At 37.8% G+C, this 24389-nt stretch overlaps 1 protein-coding gene across 1 annotated transcript; it reads right to left on the bottom strand.

The window, feature by feature from the left end:
* Window positions 1-3266: 3266 nt before the first annotated feature.
* Window positions 3267-12552, bottom strand: LOC109035343 (protein phosphatase 1 regulatory subunit 14C). The gene is made up of 5 exons (XM_019048936.2): window positions 12051-12552; window positions 10431-10706; window positions 9642-9728; window positions 8028-8069; window positions 3267-6050 (listed from the first exon to the last, which is right to left on the bottom strand). Exons 2-5 carry the CDS (start codon window positions 10695-10697, stop codon window positions 6009-6011), a joined length of 438 nt encoding a protein of 145 aa, XP_018904481.1. The 5' UTR covers window positions 10698-10706; window positions 12051-12552; the 3' UTR covers window positions 3267-6008.
* Window positions 12553-24389: the final 11837 nt, after the last annotated feature.

The following is a 24389-nucleotide window of genomic DNA, read 5'->3' as shown; positions in this document are numbered from 1 at the left end:
GCCAACTCTTTTCAGATTTTCAAAATATGGCCCAGGTTTTTTTATATTACGTGGTAAAGTTGCGAATTCTCCCATTTAAACAATGTAAATTTATACTTTTTGTCATAGTTCGTTTGAGCGTTCTACCGGGCCGATTTCCATGATTTTTGCGTAAATCGACAGGTAATAGGCCCTAGATGAGCCCGCTCTAATCAGATTTTGGAAAAAGGACCCAGGTTTTTTTAAAATCGCGTTATAAAAGTGAGTGAGTTTACAGAATGCTCCGGTGCTGCTACCGCTATGCGCGGGAGGATGCGCAGTGGTCAAGGAGGTTGCGCAGTAGCTGTGTAGCCTGCGCATCAGCTCTACACTTATCTTCACAAGATTCTGGACTTCGTGTAGGGCGGTGGCCGAGTCGTCTAAGACGTCGGATGCGTCCACCGAAATCACGGTGTAGGTTCGATTCCCGACTCCTGACTATTTTAATTATTACCTGATTATCATTGTTCGTTGTTTTACTGTAATATTTCATCAAGCAGTCATTCCAAAACGCGTCCTTTTGACTTCAAAAAAAAAAAAAAAAAAAATGTCTTCATTCATCAAAACCAAAAATTATTTCATTCTGAAAGTAAAGTATACCTCATATCGTAATTTTTTAGGGGAAAAATAAAATCAACATCGATAAGGGGTAAGAGGGTAAAAATAGGGTCGCGAAGCGGCCCATTGATGGCGCGGAGCGCCTTCAGGGGGTTGGGCCGCGTAGCGGCCAGGGGCGTAGCCCCCTAGTTTACGATAACTATGCAACTACGAGTATGATACATTGCTGCCAGCTGGATTGAAGGCGCATCACACTGTGAAGATGACTCTACACTCGACCGAGCTCCCTTCCATGACTTGAGCGACGCTAAAATCGCCGCAAAACTAGGACTACGCGTCATTCATCTGCTCCGGTTTTTACCATAACCAAAAGGAAAATTTGTATCCTCAGTGTAACGATTCAAAAACTCAAATGATTTTTAATTTTTTTTTTTGGTTACATAAAAAGTAAATAGAAAGAACGAAAATATCGCGTCGAAATTTTCGATGTTTGTATTTGAGATCATTTAGGAAACTGCAAGAAAACTCTTTAGAAAAACTGTATGTGGCTTTTTTAAAGACGATGCTCAAAAATAAAACCTAAAAAGTGGTGCATAACGTTACAATCAGAGATAAATACGCTTTCTTTCGCGTGAAATAACCTGAACATGGTTCTTCTACCATTTTTTACGTGCCGTTTTTTTCCCAGTGGTTGGCGGTCGCGTAGCGGCCACAAGTCCTTAGTAAAATATAATTTTCACGAGTCAGTCCGCAAGTGCTGGCGTGCCTATTTTTATATTGAGCTTCTTATGCAAAAAAAGAATAAATAGGGACATTCTTTGTAACGACTTGCATTTTCTTCTACATAATTTAGACTGCCAAAGTGCGAAACCACGTACCTCCATTGCAGTGTTTCAAAATTTTCGCTACCTACGTTATTTTTTCGAGAAGGAACAAGCCAAGTTAATAGCTATTTATACAGTATATTCCGTGGGCGGGGAAGAAAAGCCGCGGAAGTTTTCAAGAAATTACGTTTTTTAAAAAAAAGTATAGTCAGCAACGCCGCAATCGGAGATACGTGGTCTCGCAATTTTGCCATCGATTTGATATTTCAACAAAAATCTGGCGCCCCGGAGATCGGCAAACATCGACGAGAGTACGAGTTATTGCCTAGCATATAAATTGAAGGCAACTCGACTTAGTTGAAACGCGCCGTCAACGTCGTCTGTTCTGTCGTGTTAAGGAAAAATGCCGTATGAGCCATCAGGCGTTGCAAAATATCTTTCGAAAAACAACGAATTTTCAGGAAAATTTGTGAATATTTCTCCTCCGATTTTTCGGAGAATTTTCTTCGAAATTCGATCTAAAAATTCTGAAAATTTCAAGGATAAATATTCATAACATTCCTCAAAAATAAACATTTTATCAACGGAAATTTGGCAACTCCCGAATGTTCATACTGCGTTCTTCCTTAGAACGGCAGTGTTGCCGCTATCAGGACTTTTTTTTTAAGTCCCCACGCGCATGCTCCGTGCATCAAGTTTTGATAATTGTTTTACCCTCCGAATAGAATCTTGACTCCTCAGAACGGGTTATATTACCCTTTCACTCGCGAATGATCTGCGGATTGTTATCCGAGACTAGCGGCAATTTAAGAGAGCGTATATTTTCCATTCACGTCATGGCGCCTTCAATTTTAAAGATGCAACATAGGACATCCATGAAGCACGAATAGTTGTATGCCTGCGCCGTCATCAACACGCGTCTTCTACCTTAGAGCTACAGGTTAAAAAATTTTAAAACAGCAGCCCGTGACAATGGTGATATAAAAAAAAATGGGAGAGAAAAACGGGAAACAAGGCTAAAAATTACACATAAAAATCCGAGACGTTTCGGCCCAAAACTGAGCCATTTTCAGTCGGAAGGATAAAAATAAAATATAAAAATTCCAAATCCCTTCAAGAGTCCAGGATTTGGAATTTTTATATTTTATTCTTGTTCTTCCGACTGAAAATGGCTCAGTTTTGGGCCAAAACGTCTCGGATTTTTATGTGTAATTTTTAGCCTTGTTTCCTGTTTTTTCTCCTATGTTTTTTATATCTTTTACCTTACTCTATTTCCATACTAAGTCGGTTCCGCATGTCTAAGTATTTATAATGGCACTTTAAAGGGCACGCACCCACGAGAACGAAGTAATTCAATTAATTAATTAGAAATTAAACACATGAATTTGTGACCAATGAACACAGAAAAGAGCATGAGGACTAAATCTAGAATTCTTTTCATTATTTTCCGACCAGTTGACTCCATGATTTATAGCACGTTTTTAAACTTGGATTGAATCATCAAAAATTTGATAGGAAAAAGAACTTAAAATTCCGCATTGCGAATAGTCATCCGAGACTAGAATACCAGTGTAGCAAGAGTATAGACAGGTGCGAAACTCAGAAAATCCATCAGGCCTTCACAGTCACCTCCGCATGTAGAGCTGGGGCCCAAAAGTGCAGCCAACCTATGAATTCAATATACCTGACCAATTTCTTATCAGAATTGTTACGACTCATCGTTTGTAAAGCACATATTTGATTTAGGTAACTTTTGCATGAATTTACTCATTTTTGCGGAAGAATGCTCATTTACATTATGAACATTATGAACACAAATTTGACAGCAGGAGGTTAAAAGGTGAATGGAAAGAAAAAATTACACAGTTATGAGATTTAAATCTTCCTTTTATTTCTGGTAAGAATTTGGCGTTTTGAGAGTAAAACATAGCACAGAATAAACCCACTATCAATTTATTCCGATGATGAACAATAATATTTGAAGACAATAAGCCAGAATCAGAGCATTTTTAACTTTGACCAGCAAGCAGGCTCTGTTCATTGTAAAACTGATGATAAAAAGGAAATTAAGGATTTCAATTAATTTATCTACAGCCTAGCTAAAAAATAAAACACTTGGCTTTGAAGTAAAAAATTGTAATTTTTAAAAAAAAGGAAAATAAATTAAAATAAAGAGTTCAAAATTTGAAACACTAAAACATATTGCATACTATTTAAATCTATAATGTTATTCAGTCCTGATTCAGGGGTGCTTTCATTGCATTTCATTAGGCCTTTAATATTAGTAATTATGCACGGTCACGGAGACTGGAAATCCGCGGTGAATTGCAAAAATATGTATCTCGCTTGCAACGCTTCAAAATCTCTGCTCCTACTTTATTTTTTAAAAAGAGACCAAAAAAATATCATGGCTCGAAAATTTTATGGAATATTCTTCACATAGAGAAAAAAATAAACAAAATTTTCAAGAAATGATGTTTTGTAGTTTTCAATGTGGAAAATAAATTAGACAGAGATTCTGCCACGCGGCAGATAGAGAAATGTACTTCTGCAATTTAACCATCGAAAATTAGTCAAACAAAATGAAAAGAAAAAAAAACTACCTATTAAATGAGATTCAGAGAGAAATTGAATAAGACAAAGGAGTAAACATCAGACATTATGCCACAATCAAGGAAATAGATAGTATTAATTAAATATCACAAAACAATTACAATTTATTTTATTACTTGCTTTGGCTAGGAGGATAATAGCTGAAAAATGTATGTACTTGAGGCAAGAAACATAAGCTCATGCCTCATAGGCTCTGGCTACCAATAAAAGAGTTTCAAGCCTTATGAAATAGTGAACGGATAATAAAATTGGAACATTTGTTTCAACGATATAAAATAAAATTAAAATAAAATATTAAAAGGAAAATTGTATAAGAACATTGAAATAAAATGATATGAATTCAAAAGTGACTTCCACAATAATTGAGAATGCTAAAAATTCACAGCTCTGTAGATTTCCTTCCAACAGCATCCAACTTCACTCTTAAAAGAAGGACTCTTCTGTAAAGGCTACACGAAAAAAATGGGGGGTTAATCCCAACTTCCCTCTTGCTATTTTTTTACACCAAACAAAAGTGCTCTTAAGTAGTTTAATTTGTTTCTGTAATAATTGTAAATAAAAAATTGTAGCCGAAGGTTTTGGTACACAGATATGATCCTGTCAAAAAATGCGATTTTCTCAGATGGGGATAGCTTTTCTTTGCAACAAAGTTGAATCATGTTTTATAGCCTTAGCTTGAGTTTTCTTTCTCTACAGGCGGAAAAAAATATTTAGAAGAGGGAGAAACTTGTACTACGATCTTCAATAAAATTATAAGGCTTGAGTAGTAAAAATGAGATTTGATTCAGTTAGTCTGAATGAGATTGCCATTCAAAAAACTGAGCGAGATCATTTGCGCTTCAGTCTAATGTGATTATTTCAAATGCACAGAGATCTGTATTAGGTGCATTACAAAAATTATACTTAAATACAACATTCTCCCTTATGATCAAATTACTTGATCTCCACTAAAGACACAGGACAAATCTTGGACTTTGCGTTTCCGTGTTAAAGAAGCACATTTCAAGGCTGGAAGAGCAGAAGAAGTGTCCTCTACAAAAACTATATAATACAGTGAAAAACAACATGCATTGTATTAAGTTGAGCAAATCATGATACTCTGAAAAATTTCCATGGAGTATTAAAACCCAAGAGTGAATAAAAGAAACTGGTGTTCCTTTGACTAATTTTTGGTTAAACAACAGTTAAATTGTTGAACAATCGATCAATTTCTGTACAAAAACTGAACGTTTCATAGCTTAAGAAATCTATGTGCTTTCCCCCATTAGCAGAGATACCTAGTGTGTAAGATAATTGATGCAACCTACAGCTCTTATTTAAATGCAATTAACTTTAAATTACTAAATAGCGTCCAAATGTATGAGCCAAATAAATGTTTGGATACGGCAACCAAATGAGGCGCATGACTCTCTAGGTCATACAATCCAAATTACAAGGACATTTCTTTTCCTTGTAGCAAAAGCCTTCATCACTAATTTTTTCTTAAATTCTATTTAAGTAAATATTTAAATTATGAGCAAACTAAAGTCACAAAATAAACAAGTGACAGGAGGACATCTCTCATTAAAATGAATATTACAACGTTTCATTTTTTTAAAATAGGTAGGAACCCCCTTTTGATAATTGATGGTAAGGAGGGAGCGATTCAAATTAAATGCTAGAGGAAAACCGCTTAGGATAAAATTTCAGGCTGCTGAAGGTTCTGCTGATATCTGATTGCAACTCATAAAACTTGTTTCACAGAAGAGCCCTTGACAGATGATTAGGTGGGTCTGGTTGAAGAAACTACAATGTGTCAAACACAAATAAATACAAATTTAAAAAATAGTTGAAAAATAAAATAAGAGTAGATATAAAATAAATAATTTCTATCTCAAACAAGAAAAAAACCTTGTGGCATTTCAAAAGAGGCATTTTAAATACTAAAGATACTGAATGAGATGACAAATGAACGAACTAACGTCTTGAAGATTACCGCTCCATCATGAAGGTGGTTTACAGAGTTTTTATTTTGGCAAGAAGTTCCTCCATAAAATTCTGAAACAACAGAACAATTCGATTCAGCATGAGAATCAAAACAAATACTTAAAATAATTCACGAAATTGGAAGAGCTATTTTAAGAACCAATGTAAACAAACCTGATTTTGATAAATTTGTATTTTCAAGGGAGATCTGAATGATCCAAAAAAGAAAACTTTCCACAAAAATAATCACCTTAGTTTGTTCAGAAATTGAAAATTGAACGATTCTTACCTCATCTATGACTCAGTTGCCAAAATTACGGGCAAAGAGGTTCCTTAAAGGGAAACAATGGCATGGCCAATCAACAAGCAGCACCGCTTTTCTGTGATAAAAGGATCGAGATCCAAATTCTCTCCGTAGGTATTTAGATTGTATGGGATGGAACGAACTAAATTTACCACCAAATTTTCTAGGATCAGTAATTTGTCAGCTTCCAGCCAAAGTATCACACGCGCCATGCAACGATTCAAAATTTCTGCTGCCATTTTATTTTTTTAACGGAGAAATGGTTGGTTGAATCTGTTTGAAAATTTCACCAAATTTTATCGGCAGCACATAGAAAATTTGGTGAAATTTGTGGACAGCTTTGTTGAACAATTTCTCTGTAAAAAAATTAAATGGCAGCGGAAATTTTTAAACGTTGCAGGGCGCTTGTGATACTTTAGCCGGAAGGTGACGAATTGACTTCTTGTTTGATATAAAAAGAGGCAGTAGGACATATGAATCCTTTATACATACAGAGGATGACTTTTTCGTCCATTTACCAATAATTTCAAAATGGATGTGGACATTTCTTTTACTCAAAGGGAAAAGCTCATTCTGTAGAAATTTGATCATTATTGTAAAATAATATTTAAATGAGAGATGAAAATGGTGTAAATTTTCAAGAAATCACAAGGATTACGTATGCAATTAAAACTTAAGGTAAGACAGGTAGTCTGCAACGTCACAAAACTTGAAAAGCTGCTGCCACGTTGAGCTATCTTTAACTCTTGGTGAAATTTGGAGAGGAAAACATAAATCTCAGTGCATAAGTTCATAGTTAACCTGCAGGTCTACTTCTCAAGATCAAATAAAGATTTCAAACTTTGTGCTACTAATAAAAAGAGAAAAAATATTCAATTTTGCAAGATTGCTTAAATAAGTCTATGATAACGGGCGGTGTTCCTGCTCTCTTATTTGCAAAAACCAAAGGTTATCAGAAGAAAACATTTGGCAAGGAACAAAAGCTTGTGCATAAGTTAGAGCATAGATACAACACTATGGTAGATCATTCATTAAAAAGATCTTTTTCGGTCATGAAGAGGGGTTATCAATGGCTTCTGTACTTCGAGTTCAGTGCGTAGGAAAATTCATGGCAATTAGGAAATACATTTTTATCTTTTATCAATAATGAACTATAAATGAAAGCCTTATCAGGGTTCCACAGATAAAAATACAAAAGAGACGTTCTAGAAAATATTCTTACAGACATGCAAATCTAAATAAATCCAACTGGATTCAAACTGAGATGAACTCCGATGCAGAAGGAGTGGAGAGTGCAGGGAAAGGAGGAGGGGTAAAAAAAGTCTATCAAAAGTCACAATAAGTATACATTCAGGTACTCGAGGGTGGAGTAAGCTTCAATGATGTGTAATCTTACTTGGATCGGAAGGAAATATTGTATTATGAAAAAATCTTAGTATTCGTCCCTTCCTTCTGATTTGAGAAATTCAACGAATCTCAAGAAATTTGTAAACACAGCTAAAAACAGCGATCCTGATCATAATAAATTGAGACCGCCAACTCCATTTTTTAATGGGAATAAATATTGTCATTACTAGAACTAACTGCATTGGCAGTACAGTAAAGCAGGGCACGTTGACTAATTTCCTCCCTTGACTGATTTCACTCAGCACCTGTTAAAAGTAGGTGCTGGGTTTTTGGAGAGATACTACATTATTGTTAGAGAAGTATGATAAAATAAGCAAATTAAAAATATAAATACTTACACTTATTTCATGAGGTGATTTATTACAAGTCGCCAAGAGTTTCTGAAAAAAAAAAAAAATAGGTAAATACATAAAAAATCTCTGTTGACAAAAAAATCTTGTGATATGAGAAGCTGATAGAACATTACGTCCAGTAATGAAGGCTTTTCACCATGAACAAACTGGGCCTCTCAAACTGGCGATAATTCTTTAATTTCTAGGGCAGGTCTGCATAAATTCTTTGAAAATCTCGAGATCTGATCTACGACATGTCCTGATTAAATTAGTCACATTCAAAGATTGCCGTTTGACGATCTTCGAAAGGCAACAATCAACTCTCTCAACGAATCGATGAGCCTGTTTGAAGCCTCCAGTTTACAATAATCACTCTGCTATTGATATTAGTAAATGACTAAATATTTCACTTTTTTTCTTCTTTACTAGCAAAAACTTCAGTATTGAATATTCTACTCGAGTGAAGTAAAACATTTCTGTTGAATGATTATTATTATTTTCTGGAAAAATGAAATATTCCTGGAAGTTAAAAAACACTAGCCCAATCCCAATACAGTGAAATATTAGAAGATTCAATGCAGTGGGTATTTTACTGTGGATGTACAGATGAAGGCAAACCGTCGGACGCTTGTAGGTCATTATGGTATATGATGGCCTACACCCTGCAACTCAGTTCTGGTGATTTAGTTTTTCTATACAAGTAATCAAGGCTTGGTGACTTCATGGAATGGAAACAAATTGTTGAGTCATCTAACCAGTTGCTTCAGCTACTTGATAATTGCCTGTCGTAGACTCCTTCTATTCTGAACTCGTTAATTTTTGGAGCTGATGGATAGTAATTTAAACAATGGATCAGGGGCAACTATTTCTTTAAAGTATCATTTGAGTTGAGACCCTAGTGTTAATTCACATTTTTTTTACTCTAAGTTACTACGATTGATTGGAAGTTGCCGAAAGGTAGATCCATTAGAAACAACATTTTTAGCAGTCGATTATGACGTAGACAAGCAAGGGAGTCTGTGTGCACTGATTGGCTGAAGCCCACCCGAGATATGGCCTCGTTCTGTCATAACGACTATCAGCCTCTGGTTGGTCAGATTTTAATCAGCTTTTTCTCCCCTTAGAGATGCTTTTTAATACTTTTTAATGAACTTTCTGATACTCTCTAGAAATTTTACATTGGGTGCAATTTTCAACACCAGGGTGTCTACCAGTTATGAAAACCTAAAATTGGGGACATTCGGAGACTTATAGGGGTGTTTTTTCAAAAAAATCGGGGACTTTTTTCCAGAAATAGTAAGATAGAAGGAGCTAGTTAGAGCGTTAAAAGGCGTACTTTATACAACTAATTTTACAAATCATGTTGAACCGATGAAAACATTCGAAAAACCAAGCAACACTTCAGTTTTTTTATTCCTGGTTATATCGCGCCGCCGCGGCTAGTGGGAAAATTGGAAAGTGCCGGTGTTCAGGACGATTTTTGTCATTTTTTGGGGACCTAAACAAAGAAATTGGGGACACCCTTCCAAAACCAGGATAATCGGGGACATTGGGGACTTTGGGGACAGGTAGACACCCTGAATACTCTGCAGAAGTGTTATTGATGTATGCTGAACTTACAAGTAGATGATTCCTCCTTTCTTCACAGCTATCCATGTCCAGTAATTCATCAATATCTACTTCAACATCTGCACTCTCTGTTGAATCCTGCAAACAATCATGAAAAAAAGTCTTTGAAACCAAAGTACTTAACACAAGTATAAAAAATTAAAATTGAAGCAGTATATTAAGAACCAAGTCTTCATAAGAAGGTGGAGAAATGGTGCTGGTCCACACCATAGATAATGCATCATTCAGCAAACACAGGTGATAATAAGAAATGGGGACAGAATGAAAAAAAAAATCAAAGAAAATCTCTCTAGTTTTGAAATAATGATAAAAACTTTTCTTTTTCAGGTGGCTAAAGAGGTTGTTGCAAAACGCACAATATTTTGCTAGGATATCTAGATCTTCAAATCGGTGATCACCTATTGGTAAACAAATTTTTAAAAAAAAACAACAACCCTAGAAAGTAAAAAAAAGGGGGCGATGCCTGAATTCCATTGCAAAGATTGCAGATCTATTTTCATATGGTTGTAAAATGAAATGGACTATCTCCCCAAATGAACAGTCCTAGTTAAGAGGGAAACTATTTTGGAAATTATTCGTTTTCTTTCCTGCAGCTGAGCGTTGTCCGGGACCATCTAACTTGAGTGACCCTGGCCAGGCATCTAACTTGGGGACCATCAGTTACAGAAAGAGTCTAAAACTTGTTGGAAATACAGATCTGCTTCTTAGAATGTCCAGACAGAGAATACATACAGAGAGACACACAGCAAAGTAAATCACAGGAAAAAATCATTGTCTTACTGGCAATTTATCATATAATTTCTGTAGTTCATCATAGAGCCACATTTCTACGGCCAGTCTCTTCCTTATTAGTGTCATCTGATGAGATCCATATTTGGCCGTCAGGAACTTCTCTCGCTTTTCCTTCACTTCACCTTTCTCCGAAAAGTTAACATGAAGTCCACTTTTAGAGGGACTCCGCTCTGTTCTCATGCCGTTCGGTGATGCGGCTGAATTTTGAGAGGCAGAACCAGCATTGGAATAATTTGATGCAACGCCACAATCCATTTTGAAAGACTGAAAACAAAAAGAATGTTTTAGAATGATACTTGATTACCGAGAAAGGTGATGATGTAGAACAAAAATGGGCCAGTTTCACAAGAAATCATATAAATATATGAATATACGACAAAACAAAAAATATATGAATATACTTTCATCGTCCACAGGGAAAGGGATGTTAGACCACAGATGCAAGATTTTCAGCACAAGCATTTTTTTCACAGCCAAATTGATGGCGTTAAATAAGCAGTAAGTAGCTAATGAAAGACCAAGTGATCCTTTGTGTGATGGTCATGTAATTTGCTAGTGGCTGTACTGATCTCGATGTCTAAGAGCAAGGTCTGTGAAGTAAGAGAAAAAACTCTTGCAAATTCAAAGTGGTTTTTGGGATTTATTAATTAATTTATAATTTAAATCCAAAATTATTTTTGCGAATGTGGGCAAATTCTGTTGGCCAAAGTGATAACAAATTCAGAAATGTACAAAACTCCTGGTTTATAAAAAAGTAATAATACGTTTTCTGAGCAAAGTCAGGAACTGGGACCCTGCGCATGCAGCATTGTCAGTTGCCACGCTCTAAGAGAACTGGACAAAACAGCCTCAAACATTGCGACTCTATTGTTCTCTATACACTGATATAGTGGCTACTTCATCTGATATGATATCAAGCCCTTGTTTCAAATGTAAACAAACACAGAACATTGCGCCCTTCATACCACAATGGAAAAATGCGTCCTAGTGTTTCTTATGATCAAAATTTCTCGTGTTTAGTGAATCTTCAATTGATTTATGGCTGGTCAATGACTAAATTTTAGTCAATTAACAAAGTTAATTCATGAACAATTCGTACCCAAGGTTATGTTAATTTTTTTTGGTTTGAACCAAGAGTTTGATATTATATCGAATGACATACCTACTGACTGAATCAGTCTGTGGTAGTAGCAATGCAGGTCAATGCATTTCGGCAAAAACATTGACCGACAAAATTGAGGTTATTTTAGGTCTCTGTAATTACATAATATTTTCTACCAACTAAAAGAGAAATTTATAGGATTGGTGGATTCCGTCTGATAAATTACTAGGAAACTTTCTTGCCCGATGACTAACGATAATGAGATGCTGCGTTGCTTGGATGCTTGACATCTTATCTTATCAGTGATAATAATTCGGGGAAAACAAATGGCAACTTACTAATTAGTAATTACTGAGATTCATCCTTAAAATAGTGTTCAATAAAATAGGGTGCTGTGTCTGTTATCAGTAGTCCTGTGGGAGGAAATAAGCTAGAGACAAGAATGGGAGGTTAGGGAAAGTTCAAACTTTCAGCTAAATACGAGAATAATCATTATCATTACCTACCTAGAAGTGGATGAAAATCACTAAATTTGGAGCATGAGCTGACACGCTTATCTACAGATTGACCTTACAATTTAACATTAATATGAAGAAACGTTATTGGAATGTAACACAGGATGAAAATTAGTTTCACTTCATGAGTTGACTACCGAACTCGATACCTTGTCTAGGCACGATCTACCGTAAAATTTTCGAAAAGCGCTAGCGCAGTTGAAGCGTAACATTTAATTAGTGCAAGCGACAGATCAACAAAGACAAAATATTTTGATTAGTTGGAACACTTTCTCGGTCAAATCGCGAGGACCGAGGACTTCAAACACGACCGACACAGACACTGCACTTTTCTATTTTCTCTCTTTGTCCGGGCAGACGGACCATTTCCACATTCCGCTGTTGTTTACTTTTCGCGATTATCAAAAATGGTGCTCGAGAAAGCTGCTCCACGGATTTCATCTGAACTAGAAGCCGTCGCGACGCTCACACCGACGTCGTTCCCCGTCGCTCGTCGCTGACTGGTCACCGCCGTCTCCCCCCACTCCGCTCCACCGTGGATTATGGAGCAACTTATACCAAGGTCAAACACCCCTTTTCTCTCTCTGATCCCCGCCATTCCCAATCGTCCCCTCTCTCTCCCGTGTGTATGACTCAGTTCTTTTCATTGACCCCTATTCCGCCGTCCCGTTCCCTCCCCAATTTTTCCACCCTTGCGAACCGGTGATTAATTTCGTGACACTGGCAATGAAAAAGTGACAGCCGGGTTGTGTGCGGAAGAAAATCGAATTGACCCGATCGAACGCATCGCGAAAGGGTAGGCTAATACGCGGAAGTTCAAGAACGCGGAAATGCAATTTTCCCGCGGAGCGAAAGAGCTCATGTCATCCCTTACAACGTTGCCAAGGTTTCCCAGCTCCTATAGGCCATGAAAAATAACGTTGACAGAATCTCCCGCTACCACTGCTACCACGCAAACGAAAGAAAGACAATCTAAATATTTTGGAACGTTAGGTATCATGTGATGGGTCATTTCAAGTCACTTGCCCCTAACGCCACTGGTCGGAAGGTAATCAACATGTAATTTTTTTATTCCTGGAACTTAGGGGGACTCTCATTAGTATTATTGCTGACTTTGATTCTTTTCCTACATTTTCAGGTACTTACATACTAGGCACTCAACAGTCAGAAGGGTCCAAAAACAATTGTTTTTGTTCTTACCGTAGACCATATACAAGAAGTGCTAAATCTACGGGAAACTCAACTTTTGACGGCGGTGTTCTTTAAAATCAAGAATTTAATATGCTCAAATGAGTTATGGTGCGGCAAAAGTATGAACATTCAAAACTTTATTTTCCTTGAATTTAAGCTGTCGTTCTGGGTCTACAAAAGTCTAAAAAAACGTTAAAATTTATTTGAACCAATCCTTCAGCGAGATGTAAGTATCTTACATAAATGACCCTGAAGTAATCAAATTAAGGAGCTTGGAGGACAAATCGCATAGGTGCAGTTTTTGAAAAAATTGAGGTATTAAGTAATGATTTCAAGTAAAACTTGTCTTCGTGCATATTCTGTGAATAATTCGCGTCTAAATTTCAATTTTTAAGCATCAAAAAGTCAGTTTGAACTTTCTTTCTGCTAAGGATCCACAGGGCAGGATTAAGGGGATGGCCATATGGGCCGCGGCTCATGGCGGCAAAATGTAAGGGGCGGCAAATACTGCAATCTTTTTGAATATAGTTATCAAAAAATGGGAGAAAACAATCGGATTCAGAAAATAAAGTACAAACGAGAAAAGGCGACAAAATCTCTCATTTCCTGAGAGTAAAAGTATAGTAATTTCTAATTTTGTCGTCTTTCGGTGATACAAGAGACAACACCTTTAATTAGTCGCGTTAAGAGAGAAACCAAACACGCAATTTGACCTGGAACGGAGCGGCGCGGCGGTCGGCATGAAACACATAGCGCCTACAAGACTACATGAATACTTCGCGCATTGCGCCAAACAGTGTGGTCAGCAGCGGTCGGCGTGAAACGCATAGCGCCTACAAGACTGTATGAATACTTCACACATTGCGCCAACACAGTGCGGTCGGCGCGGCGGTGGAAGTTACAATTTTTAACCACATTTATGTTTGTTCTTTCATAATTTTTTCGTTCTTTTTTATAAATGGAAGGCCTTGTCCAAACAGGGATGGGTTTACGGAACTGAAATTTTGTTAGTGTTGACAGGGCTTTTACAAAAATGTGCCCAACACGAGTAAACGCGTCTTATACACCCCTCCCCCACTGGCACGTTCACTTGATGGTTTTTATAGATCGTATTCGACAGATCACACAGGTGAGATTATATTGATATCGATTGGTTCAATATGTAACCAAAGCCTCAAAAGTCAATTTCGAAATCTGAGGTAACGGGTCTTATGTGATCGAATTTTATTCTCTCGAGTACCAAATGACAATGAAAAGTGAAATTGTTAGGAATTTTCTCATTTTCAGCTTTTCCAAATTAAATCTTAAAATTTTTGTTTGAGGTTATGTTCTATTGTTTTGAGCCAAACGATACATTGAACCACTGTCGAATACGATCTATTGATGTTTCAAAACAAATGAGAAGAGGGCGGAAAAATACAGGTGGCCCATGGGCGGCATGTAGGTAAATCCGGCCCTGAGGATCCATATAATTTTATAACTTCGAACACGTATTTCTCAAAATAGCAAAAACTGCACGACTTATGCGCCTTTACCTCCTAACCCCTCAATTGCTTCTTATTCATTTGATGTGGATTGAAACTGATTAAATGACAAAATAAGAAGTGAGGGGGAAAAACCTCTGATGTTTGCCTCTTTCAGTAGCCTCCTCTTTTCTGCCGTCTTACGAAGGCGAAAGACATGAGATTCCACGATCGTGAAGACACTACTTTTGCTTCACTATGAATTGAAGGCGACTGACATTTGTTGAATCGAAAGTAGACCAGGGAGTTAGCCTGCTAGCGCGCCCGTGCAAACAGCGAACACGTCCAGCTAATCTGCTGATTGGTTGGAAGACAAAATCATTTTAATAATAATAAGTTAGTTAGTTAGTTATCATTGTTCAGAGATATTTAGCGATACCGAGGCTGTTAATGTCTTTACAGACTTTATAAAAGGGTGAGAAAAATTACAAAAAAGTCAGGTTTTTAGCTTAATGGATGTGAAAAAGTTCAAAATTTTGGTAGCAGCGCTGGGAAAATCGGAGATACAACGGTATAGTATGAAAAACGAAAGTATACGAAACACTCTTCAACGAGAACATACGAAATAGACTTGAGCGAAACATTGAAATAATATTTCTCAACTTATCTCGGAAAATTCATGACAGATTTCATAGTGTTCACGGTTTACCGCGAAAATAGGCATAGTGGAAAACTTGCAACGTTGCAAAATGTGGCATGAATGTTTTTGCCTCACCGTCGGTGATGAGGAAATGTGTAACTGCGCACGCGCTAGGGTATAATTACAGCGGTATATCGTCATCTTTATCAAGTCGAAGCTATGTCGAAGGCGCTCCGAGCAACTATACCGCCACCGAAGTATTGCGGAGTATCAGACGAAAATGAAGGCGCTTCGCCGCATGTAAATCGACTGGTATCGTTTATTACTGTGTAGAGTCCTTCTGATCTTACGATATGCGGCTCTTGTTCAATCAATTTTTGTGAAATTCGGTACCAGTGCAGGGCCGGATTAAGGGGGTGGCCACATGGGCCGCGGCCCATGGCGGCAAAATTAGGGGGCGGCAAATTTTGCAATTTTTTTAAATGCAGGTACAAAAAAATCGGATTCAGAAAAAAATTACAAACAAGAAAAGGTGACAAAATCTCTCATTTCCTGAGAGTCCATTAATTTCTAATTTTGTCGTATTTCGGTGATACAAAAGACTGCGCACCTTTAATTAGTTGAGTTAAGAGAGAAACAAAACACGAAATTTGGCCTGGAGCGGCGCGGCGTCAAGAGAAATGATGACGAGGACTTGAGATGAAAAGGAGAAGCACTCGACGCGGCGCGGCGGTCAGCAGGTAACACATATTAGCGCCTACGAGACTGCATAAATACTTCACGCATTGCGTCAAACATAGTACGGTCAACAGTGGTCGGCGCGGCGTGAAACGCACAGTGCCTACAAGACTACGTGAATACTTCACGCATTGCGCCAAACACAGTGTGGTCAGCGCGGCACGGCGGCGGAAGTTAAAATTATTAAACCACATTTATGTTTGTTCTTTCTTAATTTTTTAGTTCATTTCTTACAAATGAAAGGCCTTGTCTCCACAGAGATAGGTTTACGGAACTGAATTTTCTCGCGAAGTTTCGTGAACTTTTGCTAGTAGTGTTGAAAGGGCTTACGCAAAAAATGTGTCTAACACGAGTGAACGCGTCTTATGCACCCTTCTCCCTCCGGCACGTTCACTTGATGGTTTTTATTGATGTTTCAAAATGAATGAGAAGAGGGCGGAAAAATACAGGCGGCCCATGGGTGGCAAGTAGGTAAATCCGGTCATGTATCAGTGGACATTTTTTGCCGGGAAACTTGAATTTCAACTTAAATTTTCAAAATTAAAAAATCTAAGATGGCAGACGTGACCTAAAATGCTATCTTGGCTGCTGTTAGATCAATTTTGTAAAAAAAAATGTCATTAGGGGGTATTTTTCGACAAGAAACTCGAATTTTTAGTCAAAATTCAAGATTCAAGGTGGCGGACGTGGCCTCATCGTCAGGAGCTTTTAAATCGTCGCATTACGGATATCCATTTTTCGCCTTCTCCAGAGATATGCTATTTTCTGAAAGTTTCATTCTGCAAGGAGAATTTCTTTTTTCATGGATATAAAATTTTCCTACCGAGAGAGTTAGTTTGCACCTATGTAAAAATTACAGTCGAAATATGTGATATTTGAGCTAACACAACAAAGACGCCGAATGCAAATGCAAACTCATCAATCAGCAGCCAGAACTATTCCAGTGGCGCGGCTGGCTCAGATATTCACCCACATCAATCAACCAGTTACTCACATCTTTTTAAGTTTGGAATGTCAAGGTCAAGGCTGATATGCTTGCGATGCTCATTTAAACGTTTTTCTATGAGTTATAGGTGCTCGAGAGGGATGATTTTGATTCAATTTGTGGCAGGTAAAAAAGTCGTTTCGATGGGCGGACACATAAAGCTGTATTATGTTTTACTTTTCTGAGCGGAATACAGTATTGTAACTTCAACTGTTTGCCTGGCGGGCTGATTATTGAAATTAATAGACAAAGCAATAGACAAAGCAGACAAAAGGATTGGAGGATCCTATGGTAGAGCGGGTGGTTGCAATCGACAAAGGAGATAGGTAATAGACTAATTAACGGCAACCCACAAGAGACCGACAGTTGATCTATCATTTCCCCTTTGTCTATGAGAACCACCCATTTCAACCAATAGGATTGCTTTATACCCCCTATGTCTCCTTTGTTTATGGCTTTGTCTATCAATTTCAATAATCGGCCCGCTGGCTGGAAGGAAAGTGGCTTGATACGTTATACATCGTTAGCTCCCTTACAAATGGAAAGAACGTAACTACATACATATCTATGTTTCCAAATTTCTCTTCGCAAGTTTCGTTTATATCAGGAGAATCTCTTAAATGAATACTTCACTGATTTTTACTTTGTTCATGCATAAATCAGACAGTTTTTTGACAACAATTGCGCAGGTATATTCTTTTAAAAAAATGAATTGTTTAAGTCAATTTTGCTACCTTGAAACGGAATTACGTTCCTTCGTTCAGGAAACGATGACATGTGGTGCGCGATGATTCATGTGTATGGCGATTAATAACTAGTTCTATAATACTGGAAATAGTCGATTGTGTCGAATTGGATCAAAACATAACATCTCTCGATGACTTCAATAAGAATTAATCGATATCTATACATCGAATATTTGATATCCGTGTAACGCAAGAATAATAGCAGCAATAGTGTCCATAATTTCACGCCCAAGTCATGATTTTGCTTCATCAAAAATGGAAGGCGCTTTATGTGACGATAAGGCGCGGCCTAGGCGAAACAGCGGCGTAAACTGCCGCGATGACTCTTTCCATTAAAAACGAATTTGCATAGAAAATTATGAATATTTTTCTTTAAATTTGTCAGACAATTTTGTTCGGACTTTTCTCTAAAATATCTGCACATGTTAAGGAAAAATACGCGCAACTTTCCTTAAAAATACATGTTTTATCCGGGAAAATTTGGCAACTCTCGAATGTGCATACGGTGTTCTTTCTAGGCACGGCAGTACAGCTCAATCTCATGATATGAAGCACTACCCAGAGTGATGACCTGATTCCTGCTTTTTAATTGAACAGTCAAAAATTCCCGAAGTCGCAGAGTTTTACATTTAATTTTTTTTTTTTAAATTATTTACCTTAAACGGACCTACATTAAAATGTGTTGGGATTCGGCAAAATTGTACCGACAATGAACAAAAGTCAGAAATGATATAATTTTAGGTACATCACAGCCGAAGGGAGTTGATTCTGTATCATTTGACGCAACATATCCCAAGAATTTCAAAAATGATCTTTTGCGAAAATTTTAAAATTAGAGAACAATAAATCGGAAATCCGAATTCGATTGATTGCTAGCAGTTTGCAGGTGCTACTGCCTCTTTCAGAAACGATTCCTTCCAGTGGCGTGGCGTGTTTTGCGATGTATTGATTGCGATCTGCCATTTAAACCTATGGAAAAAGATCGATAAACAGGGTGTTCGTAACGAATACTTCAATAATCGATTCTTTACCATTACTGCAAATGGGAAAATATCGATAATCAACCATTCACGCCTCGCCACTGATTCCTCATATCAATGCAAACTATGACTTGAAATTTTGGCCCAATATTCTTATAAGTATTAGGCCTTCGCGGCTACGGTGGGAAGTATCTTTTCTCAAGGAAGGCGTTTTTCATGCTTCGTCAGTCCGTCACTCTTCAAGTAATTATGTACAACAATTGCACTTATCCACTTATCTAAGCTGCTACACCGCTGATTGGATTTTGAAATGATGCAACTATTGAGCCTCCGCGGCCACGATGGGAAGTATCTCTTCTCAATGAAGGCGTTTCTTATGCGCCGCCACTCTCCGTCAAGTAATTATGCACAACAATTGCACTTATACTTCTTATGCGCAGTTACTTACTCTTGATGAAGTAATTATGTGATTCAGTGATTTATTTACTTAATTGAACTCATACTTTTGGTTGAGTTTTGAAGTAATGCAATGGAGATGTTGCATGTGTGAGGAATTTGCGATTTGACTGTTGATTCTTTTGTAAAAGTTCCCGAGAAACACGATGGTGCCACTGGTTTTCTCTGAAATCAACTCCCAAGCTCAAAACAAGTTTTCAAGTCGAGGCCAAAATGGAGGGGATCCCACCCACACTATTCTGAGAGTCCACGTATACATCAAGACAAACTCTCCATGCAAAAATAGGGAGCAAATACATTGACAGGGCTGCCACTTTATTTGGGGACTCTAAAACTGAAAACACGGCATCACTGCTAATGTATTTGCTCCCTATCTTTGCATGGAGAGTTTCAGAGGTGGACTCTCAGGATAGCTTGGGATATCCCCTCCATTTTGGCCTCAACTTGAGAGCTTTTTTTGAACTTGGGAGTTGATTTCAGAGAAAACCAGTGGCAACATCGTGTTTCTCGCGAACTTTCACGTAAGAATCAATCGTCAAATCGTAAATTCCTCACACATGCAAAAAGTGCGCCACTCGGCCAATACAAGACGACTTATTCTACGATTTAAAAAAATCGTACAAAGTATAATACATATAAATAAAAAAAACATGTGCACTGGAAAAAAAAAACACATTGGATCTGGAGTCCAGACTTTTGAAAACATTGACAAGAACAAATATTCTTCATTCAATCGGATTTTTGCTTGAATCAAAACGAAACCCGCTTAAATTAAGAGGCTTGGTTCTTGATTTAAGCTGGATTCTGATTGAATCAAGAGTACTTTTTCTTGTCGATGTTTTTAAGGGTCTGGACTCTAGATCCAATGTGTTTTTTTTTTTTTTTTTTTAATGTGCACATTTTATGATTTACTTAAAAACCATCACCTCACCGCGGTCGTTGTTGCTCAACTCTTAATTCTTTCGCACGAAAAATGTCATGTCGCCATTTTGGAAAAACTGGTTCCTTTTCAAGGTTTCTGATGAAACCGTTCACTCCGATCCACTCTTCGACCTACCTCCGGAGGTGGGTCAAAAAATTTTCGATTTGGTTCCTACCAGTGGTGCGGCGTGATTTGCGATCTCGATTGATCTGTCATTTAAACCTATGAAAAAGGATCGATGAACAGAGTGTTCTCAGCGGACGCCTTAATAAATCGATTCTTTAACATAGCTTCAAATGGGGAAATATCGATAATCGATCATCCACGCCACGCTACTGGTTCCCACACCGGTTGTCGATGAGCCTAACAGACTAGTGGATTGGGTCGGGAAAGAAAAACCTTCATCATCAGGATTTGGTCGAAAAAGTCAACCAAATCCTCTTGCCAGGGTGTCTACAAGTCCGGAATTTCCGGAAAGTACGGAAATAATACTGATTTTTTAAGAGCGGTCCGGAAGCACGGAAAGAGTGCGGAAATTCAGCAAGGAGGTCCGGAATTTTTCTCATTTCTCGTCATTTTTGTCATAATTTTAGCGAAAAGTTCAAATTTTTCGAATTTCGTCAGCTGGACGTACTGAAAAAGTACTGAATTTTTCTGTTAAGAAGGTGTGGAATTTTTTGGGATTGTGCTGAAAAAGTACTGGGTCATTCCATTGTAACGGGTGTGACAACAATTTAACTTTAAACAAGAATTTGAATTCTTTCTTGGGGTTTAATTAAAAAATCATCTGCAGTAGCAGAGAGAACTTTTTTTATAGATCATTTCAGTTTATCAGAAATTGTTTTTACTTTGTTCCATTCCTCAGAAAAAATTAAAAGGCATGCGTAACGGGTGTGACCGATTTTGGAAGTGAGTTTTTCCTCAGTGAGTGTAAAGTGGAAACTCAACGAATTTTATGAATGTAAAAATCTGATTAAATTATATGATGAAGCCAAGGGTTTTTGCTTCAACTGCCGATGATCCGTTTTCGATTATCTGTTTTTCTTTCCCTGAAAAATGGGAAAGTTTGCGTAACGGGTGTGACGTAACGGGTGTGACAGATTGTCTCTCTGAGGTCCATCATTTCTGAGAGAGTTTAAAAGTTAAAAAACTTACTTTTCTTCTCATACTCTTATTGTAGGCAATCCTAAGCAGTAAATCAATCAGCAATATGACGCATTTTAATGTAGAACATGCCAAAACTACATTTTTCTACAGGGTGGCCCAGACCTACCGTCCGAGGGCTTTTCTTCGGGTAACCCAGGATTCGCCTTTCGTCCCCGCGGTCCTGGACCTCGCATGGCTCAAATTAACCAAATAAAAAACCCTGGCACGGTATGTCTGGGCCTATAATAAAGTGAAAATATTTCAATCAAATCGGAGAGAGTTCAACGAGTTCTATTTGAAGTCCTTTTGAGATAAGGTGTATTCACTTTAAATACTGAAATATGGCAAAAAAGTTGGCTATCTCTCTCTTATTAGATGTATACATAACCTCTAATTATGCATATGAGTGTATTTTTTGTGATAACCATAGAGGAAAATGGTGAGAAGTGAGGCAACATCTGCATAATAGAAGCCTCTTCTCATTGGTCACACCCGTAACGCGTCACACCCGTTACGCATTTTTGCCCATCAATTGTTGAAATAAAAATTTGGAAAAAATATTCCAAAGCTGTACTTGACTTGAAGACGTACGGGAAAAATTGGCATCTCAAAATGACATGAATTAAAATAGTTACATTAAAAAACCCATGTTTTGCGTAACGGGTGTGACAGTCGGTACACTAAGTTTTAAAAGTTACATATAATATACAGTAATTACTTTTAAAAATTGAAACTTTGCAGAAGCACATTGAATCAGTTTCTTGACAACTGCAAGCATAACCTGAAACTTGGTTTTGGCGGTAACACCAGAAAACATTGCTACCAAACTGTCACTCTTTTTACAGTAGGATGAAGTTAAGCAACGGGGTTACAAAACACGTAAAAATTGCGAGAAAAAAAAACAAAACGGAGGTAAACCACATATATTTCCAAAAACTAGGAGTATTAAGGAGTCCAAAAATAAATATCGTTGGGTCATTTGGAGGGGGAAAAAAAAATACCCCCCGGACTACCTAGGCGTGGAATGACCCTACTGTAAAAGTGTTGATTTTTGGTCAGCCAGTTTTAGTAGACACCGGAAAAAAACACATTGGATCTGGAGTCCAGACTCTTAAAAACATCGACAAGTAAAAATACTCTTGATTCAATCAGATTTAAGCTTAAATCAAGAACCAAGCCTCTTAATTTGAGCGTATTTCCTTTTGATTTAAGCTTGAATCTGATTGAATCAAGAGTCCTTTTTCTTGTCAATGTTTTCAAGAGTCTGGACTCTAGATCCAATGTGTTTTTTTTCCCCAATGTTTGGTCGAAAAAGTCAACCAAATCCCCTCGCGAAAATTCGCCAAAAAATGGGGTTTCCGCGAAGGATGATTCGGAAAAGAGCTCCGACATCGTCTGGGGGCTGCGAGGGGCGAAGTGGGAGGGGGGGGGTGCCGGGGGCTCGAATCGAGACCGTTGCACGTTGAGGGAGGGACAGCGACAGCTCATAACACGCCAAAATCTAAAATTAGACGCTCCGTATGTTTTAGATTTCTGTTTTGTTCGTAGGTACTCCGCAAGATCCGACTCGGGGCCCAGTCTTCGAGAAACATGCGAATTTGAGATCGCGTCGTGCGCGTTTTCTTTACCGGTTCCACTTTCTCGGTAAGTCCCTCGTTTTTCATTTCCACTTCGCTTCCAGCATCCACCCGCCCACGTGTGTCGGTGTCCCTCCGGTGACCGGGCCAAGGGTCACGGGCCTTTGACCCACCTTGAGGTCACCATCGCCCCCTCGTTGTGACCCTTCGCGGAGTAAAAATCCCACAAATTGAGAATTTGCAGGTGTCTGAAATTTGATGAATTTCGTGTTTAAGTGGAAACTACTGAGTGGAACTACGGGCTCCTGGATAGTGGGAAACGGTCCTGCGGGCTGATTATTGAAATTGATAGACAAAGCCATAGATAAAGGAGACAAAAGCGATATGAAGAGATCGTATTGGTGGAAGCGGGTGGTTGCAATTGACAAAAGAGGTAGGTAATAGACTAACTAACGGCAATCCGCGAAAGACCCGACAGTTAGTCTATCATTTTCTCTATTTGTCCATCGGAACCACCGATTTCAACCAATAGGATGGCTCCATACTCCCCGTGTCTTCTTTGTCTATAGCTTTGTCCATAAATTTCAATGATCAGTCCGCTGGAACATGCTGCCGTTCTAAGGAGAAACAACGTATGAGCCTTCAGGAATTGCCAAATTTCCCCATTTGAAACGTTAAATTTTGAGAAGAGTTTTGAATATTTTTCCTTGAAATTTCCATATATTTTAACCTAGTAGAGAATTTGCAGGTGTTTGAAATTTGATGAATTTCGTGTTTAAGTGGAAACTACTGAGTGAACTGAACACGAGGATACCCTTGGTTCGTGAATTAAACAATTACTGGAGAAGATATGACAAAATGATCTAATCTGCTAAAGTACAAGTGGTTAAATGGGAAATGCCGCCGGATGACGTCACTAGGCGGTGCATTTTCTCAATTTTAAATCGATTTTTATACTTTTTCCCATATCAGAGAAAAATTATAAAAAATACCGTGAAATCAGCTCTTTAAGCATTTTCAGATGAAGCAATAAAAAATTTGCATGCAAATTCTACATTTGCAGTAGAGCAATTTTGTCGAATTGGATCGAGGAATCGGATTCTGAGATTGCCGTGGAAAACTTTCTCTAGTGTTCCGGGACGGGTACACGGTACACGCTGTGAACTTTTTGGTTCATGTTTGTATCGATAGAGGGTGTCAGGTGCGGGGGCACCTCGTGATACGAAAATTTTCTATTCTGAACGTGGCAGATAAAATTAGTTGAAGAAATGAGAATAAGATGGGCTTAATTGTACTGCAACGTTGCAAAGCGTCATTTGACAAATACTTAATTTTGTCATGAATGATAAAATATTTTCTTTTTAGTTTTTTTTTTTTTTTTTAACTTTCTTGGTATGACTTAACAAAAATTTCCCGAAATTTTTGATGTGAAGCATATACTTGTCAATGATTTAAAAAATCGGTTTAAGGTGAAACTTTGAAACAT

Source organism: Bemisia tabaci, chromosome 7, assembly GCF_918797505.1.
Source record: "Bemisia tabaci chromosome 7, PGI_BMITA_v3".
Taxonomy (NCBI): Eukaryota; Metazoa; Arthropoda; class Insecta; order Hemiptera; family Aleyrodidae; genus Bemisia; species Bemisia tabaci.
Note: the sequence above shows the minus strand (reverse complement) of the source record. Positions and strands in the feature narration are given on the sequence as shown.